The sequence below is a fragment of the Hibiscus syriacus genome, unplaced genomic scaffold (genome assembly GCF_006381635.1).
Source record: "Hibiscus syriacus cultivar Baekdansim isolate YM2019G1 unplaced genomic scaffold, ASM638163v2 tig00111640_pilon, whole genome shotgun sequence".
NCBI classification, from domain to species: domain Eukaryota; kingdom Viridiplantae; phylum Streptophyta; class Magnoliopsida; order Malvales; family Malvaceae; genus Hibiscus; species Hibiscus syriacus.
The window spans coordinates 1,530,017-1,548,798 of NW_024063142.1; the positions used below are offsets into that span (position 1 = coordinate 1,530,017).

The 18,782-nt window shown below is 34.2% G+C and overlaps 3 protein-coding genes and 1 pseudogene across 3 annotated transcripts; all 4 read left to right on the forward strand.

Moving 5' to 3' along the window:
• The first annotated feature begins 1,817 nt into the window (after window positions 1–1,817).
• Window positions 1,818–3,859, forward strand: LOC120166362 ((S)-coclaurine N-methyltransferase-like). Its single transcript, XM_039175625.1, has 8 exons — window positions 1,818–2,094; window positions 2,179–2,284; window positions 2,395–2,619; window positions 2,692–2,791; window positions 2,875–2,985; window positions 3,125–3,208; window positions 3,425–3,483; window positions 3,616–3,859. Exons 1-8 carry the CDS (start codon window positions 1,908–1,910, stop codon window positions 3,806–3,808), a joined length of 1,065 nt encoding a protein of 354 aa, XP_039031556.1. The 5' UTR covers window positions 1,818–1,907; the 3' UTR covers window positions 3,809–3,859.
• A 2,705-nt stretch (window positions 3,860–6,564) lies between these two features.
• Window positions 6,565–7,319, forward strand: LOC120166363 (17.6 kDa class II heat shock protein-like). Its single transcript, XM_039175626.1, has one exon. It carries the CDS (start codon window positions 6,757–6,759, stop codon window positions 7,234–7,236), a length of 480 nt encoding a protein of 159 aa, XP_039031557.1. The 5' UTR covers window positions 6,565–6,756; the 3' UTR covers window positions 7,237–7,319.
• Window positions 7,320–10,943: 3,624 nt separating this feature from the next.
• LOC120166565 lies at window positions 10,944–13,728 on the forward strand (annotated as a pseudogene).
• Window positions 13,729–15,405: 1,677 nt separating this feature from the next.
• Window positions 15,406–17,579, forward strand: LOC120166361 ((S)-coclaurine N-methyltransferase-like). The gene is made up of 8 exons (XM_039175624.1): window positions 15,406–15,682; window positions 15,767–15,875; window positions 15,986–16,210; window positions 16,283–16,382; window positions 16,466–16,576; window positions 16,717–16,800; window positions 17,017–17,075; window positions 17,208–17,579. Exons 1-8 carry the CDS (start codon window positions 15,496–15,498, stop codon window positions 17,398–17,400), a joined length of 1,068 nt encoding a protein of 355 aa, XP_039031555.1. The 5' UTR covers window positions 15,406–15,495; the 3' UTR covers window positions 17,401–17,579.
• The last annotated feature ends 1,203 nt before the right edge of the window (window positions 17,580–18,782 follow it).

An 18,782-nucleotide genomic window follows, 5' to 3' on the forward strand; every position in this document is an offset into this window, starting at 1 on the left:
CGGGCGTGCATGGCGACCTACCCCCGGTACTGTAGAGGACACTACTTTAGCAAGTAGGTCGCCGGGCGTGCATGGCGACCTACCCCCGGTACTGTAGAGGACACTACTTTAGCAATTAATCTGGCGATCCCACTATTTCACGAAAAAAAAATTTCAACGCACTATCAACGAGATTTTGCCTGGGAGGCCCCAACACGGCAATTTTTTTTATTTTTTACATTTCACTTATATATGAAATATAAATATTTATGGGATAATTATGAAATTGCCCCCCTAACTTTAGAAAAGTTATACTTTATCCCCTCAAGTTGAAATCGTGGCCCCGTCCCTGTCTAGAATAGCTGAATTCGTTCCTAAATAAGCCACTAGTCTTGCTAGTTGTTCTATTGAGAAGATGAATGCATTTTGTGCTTTGGACTAAATCAAAACAAGAACCAAAACTTCTTAGTCATTATTGGTTTTTGGACACTATTTAGCAGGGTTTCCACTATTCTACCGAAAATGGAACCAACGGCATCTTCAGATTCCAAGGAGCCTGGCTATGACAGTATCACGCTGTATTTACACAAACCATACGCCCCGAAAAACATTAAGTAACCATAAGAAATTTTATGTTTTTTTTACAGAAAAAAGCAGTTAATTTATTTTAAAAAATCTAAAATTAAAACGAGGACTTACAATTAGAATCGTAAACTAAACACATTATCAGGTCATTCCTCTAAAACCATTAACAAAAAAAATTACTCACTTGAGATCATATATGGACCATACAATAAAAAACTCATTCAAAAAAAACCTAAAACAATAGATAGAAACAAACAAATTTGACTGCCATGACAAATGAATTACAATACAAGATTAAACTATTGAAAGACCACCGACAAACGAACTGCATATCTAAATATAATTCGAGGATCTAAAACAGAAGATCAGTGGGATAATAAATGAACGTCATCTTGATATGTCGTGATTATATCAAATACAACCCCAGAAAAATAAACGACACAAACAATCAAATAAAACTGAAGAAAGTGTTAAAAGACAGAGAAAATGTGTCATGAAAATATAAAAAACGTGTCATAAAGACAACATTATTAAAAATAAAGAAATACAAAATAAAAGTAAAGAATACATGAAAATCGACGATAACAACCAACACCATATTAATATCACCATCTACTAACCAAAAATTTAAAAAGAAAAAAAAAGTAATTCTTTATACAAAAGAACGAGCGGCACTAGGGTTTTTGAATAATTTTGAAGTTGCTTGTTATTCAATTTTGTTTTGAAACTTAAATTTTATGTTTTTTTATTTAGATTTAAAGTTAGTATTTACAATTTATTATTTTAATTTTTATAGAAAAATAGGTATATAATTTTATTACACGAAGATGATTTTTAAATATTAAGACAACTTTTATAATTAAATTAATTATAAATATGAGTGTAAAGTAATAACTATATAATATTATTTTAATGTATGTCTTTCCTACAAGGAACTACGGACTGTTTTACCTAAGTCGAACTCAAAACTAGTTTAGGCAACCCAAATGTCTGACAATTTCCCAATAGTAGGCAATTAGGATACGGTGCTACCAGCCCCATGTTATGATTCGTAGAAAGGGTTCGTCTGCCCTCAGATTGGTACACATGAACAAATTGTAAACAAGGATTAATGATCCTGAATTCTGATTGGGTGATTCGATTCCACCATGAAAGTTCAAAACAAACCGAAAAGGTTCCACGACTTATGAGACATGCCAATGCTATTTATTACACCTGTCGTTATCCTTTCTTCCACGTCTAGCAAGTATCAACCAACCATTACAGTAAGAAACTTCAAGAGGTTCTAGTCTCAGCAGAAGGAAAAGTTGAAGGATCAATCGAGCAGAGCATAGCGTTTGGTGATGGAGAGTCTAACGCAGGCGCCTTATGCTGCTACGGTGCGGCTCATGTTGAGTTCCCTGGAGCGCAATTTGTTGCCTGATGCTGTTATAAGGAGGTTGATTCGGTTTCTCTTGGCTAGTCGTCTTCGCTCTGGTTATAGACCCTCTACTGAACTCCAACTCTCCGACCTCCTTCACTTTGCTCATTGTATGTAATCATTCTTAGATAGATGTTATCTTTTTTTTTCCCTATTTGATTCGGTTTGACTTAATTATGTTTGTTGCTTTGTAGCCTTGAGGGAGATGCCCATAGCTATCAAGACAGATAAGCCTAAAACTCAACATTATGAATTGCCAACCTCTTTCTTCAAGTTGGTTTTGGGGAACTTCAAATACAGGTCTTTTTCCCTCTCTTTTACCTTCTTCATGTTGAAAGCTTTTGATTTTGTGGTAATGTTCTTGTTGGGTGATATGGTTTTCTTTTCCCGCCTTTCATGGAACGATGCAGCTGCTGTTACTTTTCTGATGGGTCAACAACTCTGGACGATGCCGAGGAAGCAATGTTGGAACTTTACTGTGAAAGGTCCCAAATAAGAGATGGTCACACTGTTCTTGATGTCGGCTGTGGATGGGGTTCACTTTCTCTTTACATTGCCCGAAAATACCCCAACTGCAAAATCACAGGGATTTGCAATTCCACCACTCAAAAAGCTTTAATTGAGGAGCAATGCCGGTAATGCGCTCTGCTTGCTGAATGAAAGTAAGATTCCATGTTAATCACTTTGATTTTTGTTACCCTTCATAGGGATGGAGAATTACAGAATGTGGAGATCATTGTTGCAGACATGAGCACATTTGAAATGGAGGCGTCGTACGACAGGATATATTCGATTGAAATGTTTGAGGTCATTGATTTTGTTGTCAGTCACTGCTACTAAATACAGTTTTAATGTTGATAGTTTGAAAATTGATAGCCTTCTTTTAACAGCATATGAAGAACTATGAGGCTCTTCTGAAGAAGATATCAAAATGGATGAAACAGGATGCTCTTCTTTTTGTTCATTATTTCTGCCATAAAGCATTTGCTTACCACTTTGAGGTATGCAATATAGACTGATTGTGCTGAGAAACATTGTTTGTAATTTCGAGCGTAATTATACGCCTAATTAGACATCATATGTTTTCAAAAATATGTTTTAAATGCAAGGGATCTTAGCTGATCAAACAATACTATGTAGGACATAAACGAAGATGACTGGATAACTAGGTACTTCTTCACAGGAGGTACAATGCCTTCTGCTAATCTGCTTCTCTATTTCCAGGTAAGATTTGCATTTCACATTCAAGACCTTGTACCTTCTTTACATCTCATATATGCTATGAGTACCGAAAATTGAAATTCAACAGCCATGGATTTTGATATCATACTGCTTCCTGGCTTATGTATGAAATAAAAATGACAGGCCATGATGCCTGTTGCCTAACCTTACAGAGGAATACGCAATATTTGAGCCCATCTGTTCACCCTTTGTGTGCAGGATGATGTTTCTGTTGTCAATCATTGGCTTGTTAATGGTAAACATTATGCACAAACAAGGTGAGAGCAGTTGTTTTATAAAATTCATTACAAATCTGATTTTTCCTGGAGAAATACTGTACTCTTGAGGCTAAACTATTTCTTTCTATGTTAACAATCTAAACACTCTCAGAGAACTGTTTTATATTGCAGTGAAGAGTGGCTCAAGAGGATGGACAAAAACTCGGCCGCTGTTAAATCAATAATGGAGTCGACATATGGCAAGGATCAGGCTGTGAAATGGACTGTTTATTGGCGAACCTTCTTTATCGCTGTTGCAGAACTCTTTGGATACAATAATGGAGAAGAATGGATGGTTGCACTTTTCCTATTCAAGAAGAAATGAAGCCCTCTCGATGCTCCTCCTCCAAGTGAAATCTGTTGGGGCGACTGTCTTCACTGGACTCGTATCAATCAGTAATGGAGAACATGGCAAAAGTAATCTGCATTTCGAGTACAAATGGGATTAAAGACATTTAAATCAGTGTTTATTTGGATTATGATGGAATGAAAGCCATTCAAGTACAAAAGGAAGGCAACGTAGATAAACATTAACACCTATATTTCCACATGCACCATGCACTATGAGAAAGGAAGCACCTTGCATGGCCAAATTGATCACTTCAAAAACCATACGCACTGGCCGGCTTATTGTGCTACAAAAACTAGAATCATCTAGTCACAGGCAATCAATGGATTCAACTAACGGAAAGATAAACTGCACTTGTATTATCTTCCAAATTTCCCAACTTTTATAAATGCACCATGGGTTGAAATTAACACAAAACAAATACCTCTCGGAGTGATTTTTTAAACTCGGTGGTTCAATGAATACAATTTCCCCCCGGGTCGATCGCTTGGAATCGGCATAACCTTCTATTTCCTACAGCTAGGGGTGCACAAAAAATCTGAATATCCGAATATCCGAAAAAAATATCCGAAATCGGTTTTGGGAAAAACCGGTTTTTTTTTAACCGGATCGGATTTTTTTAAACCGGTTATTTTAACCGGTTTGGAGAAAAAAACCCAGATCGGTTTTTTAACCGGATAAAAAACCGGTTTGAAAAAAACCGGTTAAAAAACCGGTTTTTATCCGAAAAAAAACCGGTATGGGTTTAAAAAACTAGCCGTTAATATAGCCGTTTGTGACCGTTTTTGACCGTTTTTTTCTTTAAAAAATTACTATTTTACCATCCTAAACATGTATAAATAGGTTGGGGATGTATTTGGTTGATTACAACTTTCTCAAATCTTATTACACAACACTTAAACATCTCTCAAATCTTAGTTTTGTAATTTTTTATTCATCATGAGTAACACTGCTGAATCTTCCGTCGGGGGAAACCTTGAAGTCGTGAGAGTGATCGAACACACTCGAAACAAAGATATTTGGGATCACTACGATTTATGTGAGATGTCAAATGGCTCGAGGAGGGCGCGTTGTAAACTTTGTCTAAAGTTTCTTGCATCGGAAGGAAACACAACGTTGAAGAACCATTTGACAAAATCATGCAAGGCACTTCGCTCAAGATCGGATCCTAGTCAATCGAATCTTACACCGCAAGGTGGTGTTTTTGTTTACGACAACGAAAAATTACGAGAAGCGTTTACAAAGTTCGTGATTACAAAAGCATTGCCGTTCGACCACTTTGATGATGAAGATTTCACGACAACAATTCAACAACTAATGCAACCACGTTATACTCAAGTAAGTCGTACTACCCTTAGAAGAGATGCTATAAAAATGTGGCGTACGGCGAGGGAAAAATGATTTTAGGATTCCAAGAACACCGTTATGGTGTCGCTTACATGTGACGTTTGGAGTTCCCCTCATAATACCGGAAATTCTTTTTTAGCCGTTACGTCACATTGGTTAGATCAAGATAATTGGCAAATGATGAAAAGAACAATCGCGTTTGAATTATTCGGTGAGCCGCATACCGGTGCTAATTTATTTACACTTTTAAAACGGATAATTTGTCTTTATAAATTAGAAAATAAAGTTTTTTCTATATCCTTTGATAATGTATCGAATAATACAAACGCGGTTCCAAGATTGAAAATATTACTTTCACCGATTTTAGACGGTGCGTTTTTTCATACCCGTTGCGTTGCACACATAATTAATTTATCCGTGCAAGCCGGTTTGGAGGTTATTGAGCCAATTAGATTAGAATTTAAAACAATGATAAAATCGATTCTTTGTAACAACAACAAAAGACTAAATGATTATAAACGATTTTGTAAGTCTGTTAATAAAAAAGCTTTGGGTCCTAATTTGGATTGTCCAACTCGTTGGAACTCAACTTGGATGATGATGCATACTGCCTTAAGGCAAAGGGAAACATTGCAAACATTTCACGATCGGCTTTTCGAGAGGGGTCATGTCCCAGACATTTATCCGGATTCGAGTTGGAAAACTATAGCCAAAATAACCGATTTGCTTGAGGTTTTTAAAAATGCATCAAATATTTTTATCCGGTGTTTAATTCTAAATAAATTATGAAGTCGATGAATTATTGTCTTATTCAATAATTTAATAAATATATTATATATTAATTAAATTATTTTTTCAATTATACTACCTGAATCCTTAATCTTATTGAATTGGTTCATTGACAATATGAACCAATTCAGTAAGATTAAGTATTGTTATCTTTATGGCCGGCAATTTTGTTCCAATACCATAGTCAGGCTAATTATTTAGCTCAATACGACACTAAATATTTTATTTTGAGATTTATGGAGTTTTATATTGTAACTCGGAACTCGTCATTTTGACGTGATGAGTTTTAATAAAATATATTTTTTATTAGAATTTGTAACTCCGACGTGACAAAATCTAATAAAAAAATATATTTTATTGAAACTCATCACATCGATATAATGAATTTGATATTATTTAGATATTATTTAGATAAACTCATCATGTTGACGTGATAAATTAATCATGTATCGTAACATTTATCGTGAATCTTAAATTAATTTTGAAGATCACCTAATGAATTATTCATTTTTACCAGGATGTTGGGCCAATTTTACCCTTTATGGCCTTATGGGAAGAAAATTACAGAACTTTTGCTCACCTTCCTCAGAATTCTAGACAGAACCCGTTACCCACTTTTCCATCTTCACCGATAAATCTCGAGAGCCCTCGTCTCTCTTGCTTATCTCCTATATATATGTGGATTATTTCTTCACCTTCTAAATCAGTCTGAATTCAGAACAAGTTCTTTTACACGACGTATCAAAGAGTCTTCACACATTATTTTTCTTTTTTTAGAGCTTCTGTTGATGGATTTGAGGAACTTAGGCTTCGATTCTCCACTCTTCACAATCCTGGAAGACATACTTGACATCCCGGAGGAGCAAGAAAAGAGCCGAAACAACCCGTCTCGAGCCTATGTTCGAGATGCGAAGGCCATGGCGGCCACTCCAGCTGACGTGATGGAGTACCCGACATCTTACGTATTCATCGTCGACATGCCTGGCATAAGCCACAGCGAGATCAAGGTCCAGATCGAAAACGACAACGTCCTCGTCGTGAGCGGGGAGCGAAAGCGTGAGAAAGAGAAGGACGAGAAAGAAGGGGTGAAGTACGTGAGGATGGAAAGGAGGACCGGCAAGTTCATGAGGAAGTTCCAGTTGCCTGAGAATGCGAATACTGATAAGATATCCGCGGTTTGTCAAGATGGGGTTCTGAGAGTCACTGTGGAGAAATTACCTCCGCCTCAGCCTAAAAAGCCCAAGACCATCGTGGTCAAAGTTGCATAAAAATGTTGGTTGTTTGATTTGAGAACAATGTTAAAGAACCGCCTGTGTTTTTTTACTTTCTGCAGATTGTGTGAGAGTTGAAGTTTTATGAGCATAAGAAATTAATAAAGTTTGGTTCTTTGTTACCAATTGAAGCCATAGTTGTTCAGATTAAAGCCTTGGTTACACTGTTTAGAGGATTACAACATTTTGAACATGCTGCCAAATAATATTGGCTTTACACTAGTCTTCTTGCTCAGATTTCTCTCAACTTGGTGGGTGGACTATTCTCTCAACTTGTGGAACTGTAGCAGAAAATATTGAACATAATCAATCAATAGTGCTCTACAAATATTTCCATGTCCTTAGAAAAGGGGGGGGGGTAAAAAGTAGTACTTAACATCTCAGCGCATGCTCTAGTGCTTTCTTTCGAAAGGAGGCCAGTTTGTTAAGTCTCTCTGTTTCCATCTATATTTGCAGCTTGACCTGCATAATTTGATATGAAAATAAGAGAAAACATGGAACAATCTTGAGATAACTAATAACTACGAGCAGCCAGTAGCTCAGCTTGTTTAACAGACTCAAAACCAAAATGAGAGGCGATTACTATAACCATTAAAAGGCTTTTAAGAAACAAAAATGTATGCAGGTGCTTGCAACATAAGAGGGAAGAAAGCGGTCCAATCTCTCAACGACTGTGTCTGTACAAGACTCAGAGCAGGAAGGATCCGAAATAATAGCACGGACCTGCAACGTAAAATTGCCTGAGAACTCAAATAATCAAGAAGACAATATGTCAAAAGAAGTCTATTACGGACCTGCAAAGTAAAATTGCTTGACAACTCAAATAATCAAGAAGACAATATGTCAAAAGAAGTCTACAGGAAAAAGGCAAATTGATGTCGGAAACAAGGGAATTGAAAATGTCCGATGGGGTGTGCTGCGTGGTCTTAAAGCACAGTTGGCCAACAAAAGAGCTAGTACGACTAATCAATTATAAAGTTAATAGTTAATGGAGCTGGCTGTCTCTGTTATATAGACAGAAATCTAATGGTTACATGAGGGGGACCAAAGTATTTAGTTCTTTCATTATGTTGTTTCCAAACTGAAGAAGAATACCATTAGATTTCTACAGAACTATTAGGGGATAGAATTCATTACTTTGAGAAGAGTTTTTAGGCTACAAACTTTTTCACTAGCCTTATTGGTACGTCATCAAAATTTTAAAGAATAAAGCTCTGCAAAAAATTCGATCTGTTGATCTGATTTAAAAATTCGGATATTCGATCTATTTTTTAATTTTTGAATAATTCGGATTGGATATACATTTTTTTGATAATCGGATCGGATATAGATATGACAAAATCCACTTTTGAATTATCCGAAAATTCGAAAAAATTGGACCTTTAAATTTTAGATACATTTAGCCTAATAAATGAGGAACCCACTAACCCATTAAAACTCTAACTTAATAAAAATTAGAGTATTTAATTATTTATTGTGTGTAGTAAATATATATATATATATAGCATAGTAGAAGTATCGAATATATAACATTAAATCACAAAATTTAAAATTTAATTTTTTTGTCAAATTAAATTTATATTCATATTCGGATATCCAAATATCCCATTTGAAAAAATCGGATACTCAAATTTGGGATATTCAGCTTTCTCATGTTGGATACGAATTACTATTTAGGTATCCGAAATTTTTTAAATATTTAAATTTTCGGATCAAATCCGATATCCGATTTTGCACATCCCTAGCTCCTACAAGATCTTTTTCAATATGCTTTGCCTCTTGAACCTAACAATGCGCCAAATACGGAGAATTTTGATGATAAAAATCATAAAATAAAGAATGTCATCTTCAATTAAGGTAATGATAAAGCCTCCTTGTATTTCAAGTTTGTTTGGTCTATTGTTAGGACTGATTTTTTTTTACTGTGAGATCCTTCTTTACTTTTTCATTCTTGTTGTTTGCTTTCAATGCTACAGCTTTAGTTATTGTTCCGAAATCTCAAAATTCTTGTATGGTGAAGGATTTTGGACTTATTTATTGTTTTTCAGTGTAGTGTGTATAGGACGGAAAGTTCTACAGCGTGACATCTTTAATATACAACTACAAAAGGTGTTATCGATTTTGTTATTATTTAATTAATAAAATTAGTAAAAATTATTTAAAACATTATTATTTATATTTAAAACATCAAAATTTTTTAACATTTTCGGTAAAGTGCCTAATAATAACAAAACCGGTATAAAAAATAACAAAACAGGTAAAACTCCCAATAATAACAAAACCGGTAAAAATAATAATGTTTTCGATAATTTTTTAGCGGTTTTGTTATTTAAATAATAACAAAACCGGTATCATTTTTTTAGCCGTATATTAAGACTGTCGCACGTGATCATTTGGACCATTAGACTTATTTCTTGTTTTTCAGCGTGTATGAGACCATTACAAGAATCATGATGGATATAATAAATGTTTTTTTCCCAGGATGACTTCATTTAATCAAATGACCTTGTGAAACATTGTTGATAATACCCTTTGTAGTGTAGGAATTGGGGGGTTATGCAAGAAGGTCTCTTTCACCAAGTGTGGTCTTAAAGTAGATTATAATTGTTAAGAATAAAATTTCACTAAGGGTATAAATACGTTAATTGAACCCATCCTCATTTTTTATAATAATTAAATTAATAGACTAAATATATTTTTAAATATATAAAAATATTATAATGATAAAGTAGATTATATTTCATGGTGATTAGTATTTCTAAGGAAATATAAATAAAATATATAATAGTCTTAAAATATTTATAGGAGGGTGACCTTTGAGCATGAGGGTGGGAAGCAATCAGTTTGAATGATGTGTTCGCCAAGACTGGTGCATAGAGACTCATCTTCCATATGATGTTATTAAATTAAAATTTAATTTTGATTCAATTATATATATATATTTACATAATTTTATTAAAATAAAAATAATTGAAAAACTAATTTATTAAATTAAATTAAATTTTAATTTAATATTATCATCCTAGTATATTATAGAATAATTTTATATATTTTTTTAATAAAAAATTAACTAATATTATATAAATATATAATAAAATATCTATATACTTATTTTAGTACAGAATTGGATAAATTCTTTTAAACCCAAAATCGAATTTAATTTAATAAATCTAAACAAATAAAAAACTGATTCGGTTTAACTTAATTTTTTTCCAAAAAAAATTAATATTATCAAATCAGATTAAAATATGATATATAGAGAAAAAAATTCATCCCAATATATGCATGAATTATTATGCTTTATCTTGGTTATTTTGGATTGTTGTGGAGTTTTGACAGCTTACGTCTTGCATTTTGCTTTTGGCAATGTACTAAATAAGCTCTTTATTGCCGAGAAAAAAAATACCCATAGAATGGGTTCATCATCTACTGGATTGATTATTAGGAACCGTCATGAACAGCATTAGTGGTTATGAATTATGACTAGGTGTTTCGACCACGAGGATCGTACAACTATAATGGTTCAAAACAAACCAAAATGCTCCACGACATATCTAAGGCCCGTTATATTCGTTGAATCATCTATCGACAAGCATCAAGCAGGCATCTTGGGTTGTTATCCGCTCATAGCAATCAACCATAAGTGTAGGAAACTTCATGCACGAAAGAAAAGTTGAAGGATCAATCTAGCAAAGCGTTTGGTGATGGAGAGTCTAATATTGCAGGCGCCTTATGCTGCTATACTGTGCGGCTTATGTTGAGTTCCTTGGAGCGCAATTTGTTTCCTGATGCTGTTATAAGGAGGTTGACTCGGTTTCTCTTGGCTAGTCGTCTTCGCTCTGGTTATAGACCCTCTAATGAACTCCAACTCTCCGACCTCCTTCACTTTGCTCATTGTATGTAATCATTCTTAGATAGATGTTATCTTTTTCTATTTGATTCGGTTTGACTTAAGTGTGGTTGTTGCTTTGTAGCCTTAAGGGAGATGCCCATAGCTATCAAGACAGATGAGCCTAAAACTCAGCATTACAAGTTGCCGACATCTTTCTTCCAGTTGGTTTTGGGGAAGAACTTCAAATACAGGTTTTCTTTTTCCTTTCTTTTACGTTCATATCGTGTTGAAAGCGTTTGATTTTGTGGTACTGTTCTTGTTGGGTGACAATGTTTTCTTTTACCACCTTTCATGGAACGATGCAGCTGTTGTTACTTTTCTGATGGGTCAAAAACTATGGACGATGCCAAGGAAGCAAAATTGGAACTTTACTGTGAAATATCCCAATTAAAAGACGATCACACTGTTCGTGATGTCGGCTGTGGATGGGGTTCACTTCTCTTTACATTGCCCTAAATTACCCCAACTGCAAGATCACAGGGATTTGCAATTCCGCCACACAAAAAGCTTTTATAGGGGACCAATGCCGGTAATGCTCTCTACTTGCTGAATGAAAGTAAATTCCATGTTGATCACTTTGATTTTTGTTACCCTTGATAGGGATGGAGAATTACAGAATGTGGAGATCATTGTTGCAGACATAAGCACGTTCGAAATGGAGGCATCATACGATCGGATATATTACATTGGAATGTTTGAGGTGGGTTGTTTTTGTTTACCAGGCAGTTCTCACATATGTTCAATGTCGATAGTTTAAAAATTGGCAGTGTCTTCTTTTAACAGCATATGAAGAACTACGAGCAACTTCTGAAGAAGATATCAAAATGGATGAAACAGGATTTAATTTCTTCATTGCCTGAAAATTAATATTACCTATAGTGATAAAACGACCCACTAAACACTGCTCAAAAGAGATCAATGAAGTTGTTGTCATATTATCAAGTCGAAAACTTCCTCCTCATTTGCTCCCAAATCCAAATTCTCTAATTCCTCAATTAAATCACCCATCACTTACCCTACTTCTTTGATCCAAACACCCAGAGTCCTTCAAAACTACTCGCATAAGAGATCAAAGAGCTAAACTGATCAAACGACCAAAAAACCCTAATAATGGGTAAAGAGAAAAAACCCTAATAATGGGTATTTTAGATATGATATCATCATTATTTAAAATATTATAAAAATTTATATTAAAACTAAAAAAATTATAATTTTAAGTGATATATGTTAATTAGTTGGTTGGTTGTTGACTGATATTGATTTTAATCTTTTTGAATTTACTATATTTTATAAAATTGTATATTTTTAAACTTTTTTTTTTAATTTTCAAATTTTTTATTTTTTAGATTTATATTATAAAAGTATACACTTTTTTACAATTTTATTTTTTCCATTTTTATAATTTTTAGTTCAAATTTCTATTTATGTAATTTACATATTATATGGAACTCAATATTTTGAAAATATTTATTTTTAAATTTTCATAATTTTTAGAAATTTTTAGGATATTTTATTTTTTCTTTTTAAAACATATAGTTTAAAGTTGTAAACTTTTTTTATACCTTTTATAATTCTATTTGTCATATGTCACAATTTCCCCGAAAGTTTAGGAATTATGTTTGGTAAAAAAAACTTTGAAGAATATACGAAATTGACACGTAAAATGATTTTTTTATTAGTACGTGCTTCAAAATATTTCTCAATTATATGATATTAAACGCTCACACCTTAATATTTTTGATGTTCGAATTTAAGATCTCAAACAATAATAATAATTTATTTACCATTAAGATCACTTAATTCGTGTTATGAAATGAAAATTAAACCTTTTACAAAGTATAATTTAAATCCAAGCGATCTGACAATAATTTGTCAAACTACTTTATTTAGGACAACAGTAAAGATGACTGGATAACTAGGTACTTCTTAACAGGAGGTACAATGCCTTCAGCTAATCTGCTTCTTTATTTCCAGGTAAGATCTGCATCTCGCAATCAAGACCTTGTGCCTTCTTTACATCTCATATGTGCTATGAGTTCTGAAAATTGAAATTCAATAGCCAAAGGTTTTCATGTCGCACTGCTTGTATGAAAGAAAACAACAGGCCTGAACTTTTTTGTCATTCCTTTCTGTGCAGGATGGTGTTTCTGCTGTCGATCATTGGCTTGTGAACGGGAAACATTATGCAAAAACTAGGTGAGAGCAGTTGCTTTGTGATACCAACTTAAAAATTCGGTACCATTTTATATATTATCTGTGCTAACTTCTCAACATTTCTGATTCTTCCCGGAGAAACACTGAACTGCACAGGCTGAACTATTTCTTTCTATGTTAACAATCTAAACATTCTCGGAGAACTGTTTTATATTGCAGTGAAGAATGGTTCGAGAGGATGGACAAAAACACGGCTGGCCATTAAGGCAACAATGGAGTCAACCTATGGCAAGGACCAGGCTGTGAAATGGACTGTTTATTGGCGAACCTTCTTTATCGCTATAGCAGAACTCTTTGGATATAATAATGGAGAAGAATGGATGACTGCACTTTTCCTATTCGAGAAGAAATGAAGCCCTCTCAATGGCTCCTTTCCACCTGAAATCAGCACTTAAATAAGAAAACTCTAGAATCAGGGCGGTAGTGGGAGGCCCCAACACGGCAATTTTTTTTATTTTTTACATTTCACTTATATATAAAATATAAATATTTATGGGATAATTATGAAATTGCCCCCCTAACTTTAGAAAAGTTATACTTTATCCCCTCAAGTTGAAATCGTGGCCCCGTCCCTGTCTAGAATAGCTGAATTCGTTCCTAAATAAGCCACTAGTCTTGCTAGTTGTTCTATTGAGAAGATGAATGCATTTTGTGCTTTGGACTAAATCAAAACAAGAACCAAAACTTCTTAGTCATTATTGGGTTTTGGACACTATTTAGCAGGGTTTCCACTATTCTACCGAAAATGGAACCAACGGCATCTTCAGATTCCAAGGAGCCTGGCTATGACAGTATCACGCTGTATTTACACAAACCATACGCCCCGAAAAACATTAAGTAACCATAAGAAATTTTATGTTTTTTTTACAGAAAAAAGCAGCTAATTTTATTTTAAAAAATCTAAAATTAAAACGAGGACTTACAATTAGAATCGTAAACTAAACACATTATCAGGTCATTCCTCTAAAGCCAGTAACAAAAAAAATTACTCACTTGAGATCATATATGGACCATACAATAAAAAACTCATTAAAAAAAACCTAAAACAATAGATAGAAACAAACAAATTTGACTGCCATGACAAATGAATTACAAGACAAGATTAAACTATTGAAAGACCACCGACAAACGAACTGCATATCTAAATATAATTCGAGGATCTAAAATAGAAGATCAGTGGGATAATAAATGAACGTCATATTGATATGTCGTGACTATATCAAATACAACCCCGGAAAAATAAACGACACAAACAATCAAATAAAACTGAAGAAAGTGTTAAAAGACAGAGAAAATGTGTCATGAAAATATAAAAAACGTGTCATAAAGACAACATTATTAAAAATAAAGAAATACAAAATAAAAGTAAAGAATACATGAAAATCGACGATAACAACCAACACCATATTAATATCACCGTCTACTAACCAAAAATTTAAAATGAAAAAAAAGTAATTCTTTATACAAAAGAACGAGCGGCACTAGGGTTTTTGAATAATTTTGAAGTTGCTTGTTATTCAATTTTGTTTTGAAACTTAAATTTTATGTTTTTTTATTTAGATTTAAAGTTAGTATTTACAATTTATTATTTTAATTTTTATAGAAAAATAGGTATATAATTTTATTACACGAAGATGATTTTTAAATATTAAGACAACTTTTAGAATTAAATTAATTATAAATATGAGTGTAAAGTAAAAACTATATAATATTATTTTAATGTATGTCTTTCCTACAAGGAACTACGGACTGTTTTACCTAAGTCGAACTCAAAACTAGTTTAGGCAACCCAAATGTCTGACAATTTCCCAATAGTAGGCAATTAGGATACGGTGCTACCAGCCCCATGTTATGATTCGTAGAAAGGGTTCGTCTGCCCTCAGATTGGTACAAATGAACAAATTGTAAACAAGGATTAATGATCCTGAATTCTGATTGGGTGATTCGATTCCACCATGAAAGTTCAAAACAAACCGAAAAGGTTCCACGACTTATGAGACATGCCAATGCTATTTATTACACCTGTCGTTATCCTTTCTTCCACGTCTAGCAAGTATCAACCAACCATTACAGTAAGAAACTTCAAGAGGTTCTAGTCTCAGCAGAAGGAAAAGTTGAAGGATCAATCGAGCAGAGCATAGCGTTTGGTGATGGAGAGTCTAACGCAGGCGCCTTATGCTGCTACGGTGCGGCTCATGTTGAGTTCCCTGGAGCGCAATTTGTTGCCTGATGCTGTTATAATGAGGTTGATTCGGTTTCTCTTGGCTAGTCGTCTTCGCTCTGGTTATAGACCCTCTACTGAACTCCAACTCTCCGACCTCCTTCACTTTGCTCATTGTATGTAATCATTCTTAGATAGATGTTATCTTTTTTTTTCCCTATTTGATTCGGTTTGACTTAATTATGTTTGTTGCTTTGTAGCCTTGAGGGAGATGCCCATAGCTATCAAGACAGATAAGCCTAAAACTCAACATTATGAATTGCCAACCTCTTTCTTCAAGTTGGTTTTGGGGAAGAACTTCAAATACAGGTCTTTTTCCCTCTCTTTTACCTTCTTCATGTTGAAAGCTTTTGATTTTGTGGTAATGTTCTTGTTGGGTGATATGGTTTTCTTTTCCCGCCTTTCATGGAACGATGCAGCTGCTGTTACTTTTCTGATGGGTCAACAACTCTGGACGATGCCGAGGAAGCAATGTTGGAACTTTACTGTGAAAGGTCCCAAATAAGAGATGGTCACACTGTTCTTGATGTCGGCTGTGGATGGGGTTCACTTTCTCTTTACATTGCCCGAAAATACCCCAACTGCAAAATCACAGGGATTTGCAATTCCACCACTCAAAAAGCTTTTATTGAGGAGCAATGCCGGTAATGCGCTCTGCTTGCTGAATGAAAGTAAGATTCCATGTTAATCACTTTGATTTTTGTTACCCTTCATAGGGATGGAGAATTACAGAATGTGGAGATCATTGTTGCAGACATGAGCACATTTGAAATGGAGGCGTCGTACGACAGGATATATTCGATTGAAATGTTTGAGGTCATTGATTTTGTTGTCAGTCACTGCTACTAAATACAGTTTTAATGTTGATAGTTTGAAAATTGATAGCCTTCTTTTAACAGCATATGAAGAACTACGAGGCTCTTCTGAAGAAGATATCAAAATGGATGAAACAGGATGCTCTTCTTTTTGTTCATTATTTCTGCCATAAAGCATTTGCTTACCACTTTGAGGTATGCAATATAGACTGATTGTGCTGAGAAATATTGTTTGTAATTTCGAGCGTAATTATACGCCTAATTAGACATCATAATGTTTTCAAAAATATGTTTTAAATGCAAGGGATCTTAGCTGATCAAACAATACTATGTAGGACATAAACGAAGATGACTGGATAACTAGGTACTTCTTCACAGGAGGTACAATGCCTTCTGCTAATCTGCTTCTCTATTTCCAGGTAAGATTTGCATTTCACATTCAAGACCTTGTACCTTCTTTACATCTCATAAATGCTATGAGTACCGAAAATTGAAATTCAACAGCCATGGATTTTGATATCATACTGCTTCCTGGCTTATGTATGAAATAAAAATGACAGGCCATGATGCCTGTTGCCTAACCTTACAGAGGAATACGCAATATTTGAGCCCATCTGTTCACCCTTTGTGTGCAGGATGATGTTTCTGTTGTCAATCATTGGCTTGTTAATGGTAAACATTATGCACAAACAAGGTGAGAGCAGTTGTTTTATAAAATTCATTACAAATCTGATTTTTCCTGGAGAAATACTGTACTCTTGAGGCTAAACTATTTCTTTCTATGTTAACAATCTAAACACTCTCAGAGAACTGTTTTATATTGCAGTGAAGAGTGGCTCAAGAGGATGGACAAAAACTCGGCCGCTGTTAAATCAATAATGGAGTCGACATATGGCAAGGATCAGGCTGTGAAATGGACTGTTTATTGGCGAACCTTCTTTATCGCTGTTGCAGAACTCTTTGGATACAATAATGGAGAAGAATGGATGGTTGCACTTTTCCTATTCAAGAAGAAATGAAGCCCTCTCGATGCTCCTCCTCCAAGTGAAATCTGTTGGGGCGACTGTCTTCACTGGACTCATATCAATCAGTAATGGAGAACATGGCAAAAGTAATCTGCATTTCGAGTACAAATGGGATTAAAGACATTTAAATCAGTGTTTATTTGGATTATGATGGAATGAAAGCCATTCAAGTACAAAAGGAAGGCAACGTAGATAAACATTAACACCTATATTTCCACATGCACCATGCACTATGAGAAAGGAAGCACCTTGCATGGCCAAATTGATCACTTCAAAAACCATACGCACTGGCCGGCTTATTGTGCTACAAAAACTAGAATCATCTAGTCACAGGCAATCAATGGATTCAACTAACGGAAAGATAAACTGCACTTGTATTATCTTCCAAATTTCATAACTTTTATATATGCACCATGGGTTGAAATTAACACAAAACAAATACCTCTCGGAGTGATTTTTTAAACTCGGAGGTTCAATGAATACAATTTCCCCCGTGTCGATCGCTTGGAATCGGCAAAACCTTCTATTTCCTACAGCACGGCTAAGATATAAAATATCCAGAATCTCGCATGGTTTACATCAAGACCCTTGAAACAATGGAGAGATAACACGTTTATCTCTGTCTTTGTGACATGTTTTTCTTTGTCTTTTGGTGGGTTTCGGTTTTTTTTACTGTTGTTTACGATTTTTTGTCATTGTTTTTGTTTATCTTTTTTCTCAGGGTTGGATTTGACATCGCCACGACTTATCAAGATGACGTTTATTTGTTATCATGGTGATCTTTCCTGCTTTAGACTCTCGGATTGATCTGGATACTCGTTTTGCGTTCGTAGATAGTTTTCTCACTTCGCTTGACTCTGATTTGCGATTTGTCGTCTTGTCGGTGGTCTTTCAGTAGCTTCATCTCTTTTTGTGATTCGTTTACCGATGCAGTCAGATTTGTTCGTATATTCATTTTATTCAAGTTTTTTTTGTTAGGTTTTTTAATCTTTTCCTTCTTTGGTCCTTATGTGATATAGTTAGCTAGTTTTTGTTTCAATGGTGATAGAAAAATATTATAATTATATTTTAAATTTACGGTTATACTTGTAAATCTTCATTATAAATTTGAATATTTTTTATTTTTAATAAAACTAGCGACTTTCTATCCCAAAAAATAATAATTTTCATCCTCCAATCATACATGTTTTTTTTAAATTATGTCTTAATATCATTATTTGATAAGAATAAAGAATACGTGTAGATTTTTGTTAGGCTTTCCCGTGATCAGAATCTGACAATCTTTTCAATGTTGAGTGTATTCTTGAAAACTTGTTTGATTTCATTACTCCAATTATTTGGGATGACAGGTTTTTTTATCATCCAAAAGCAATGAA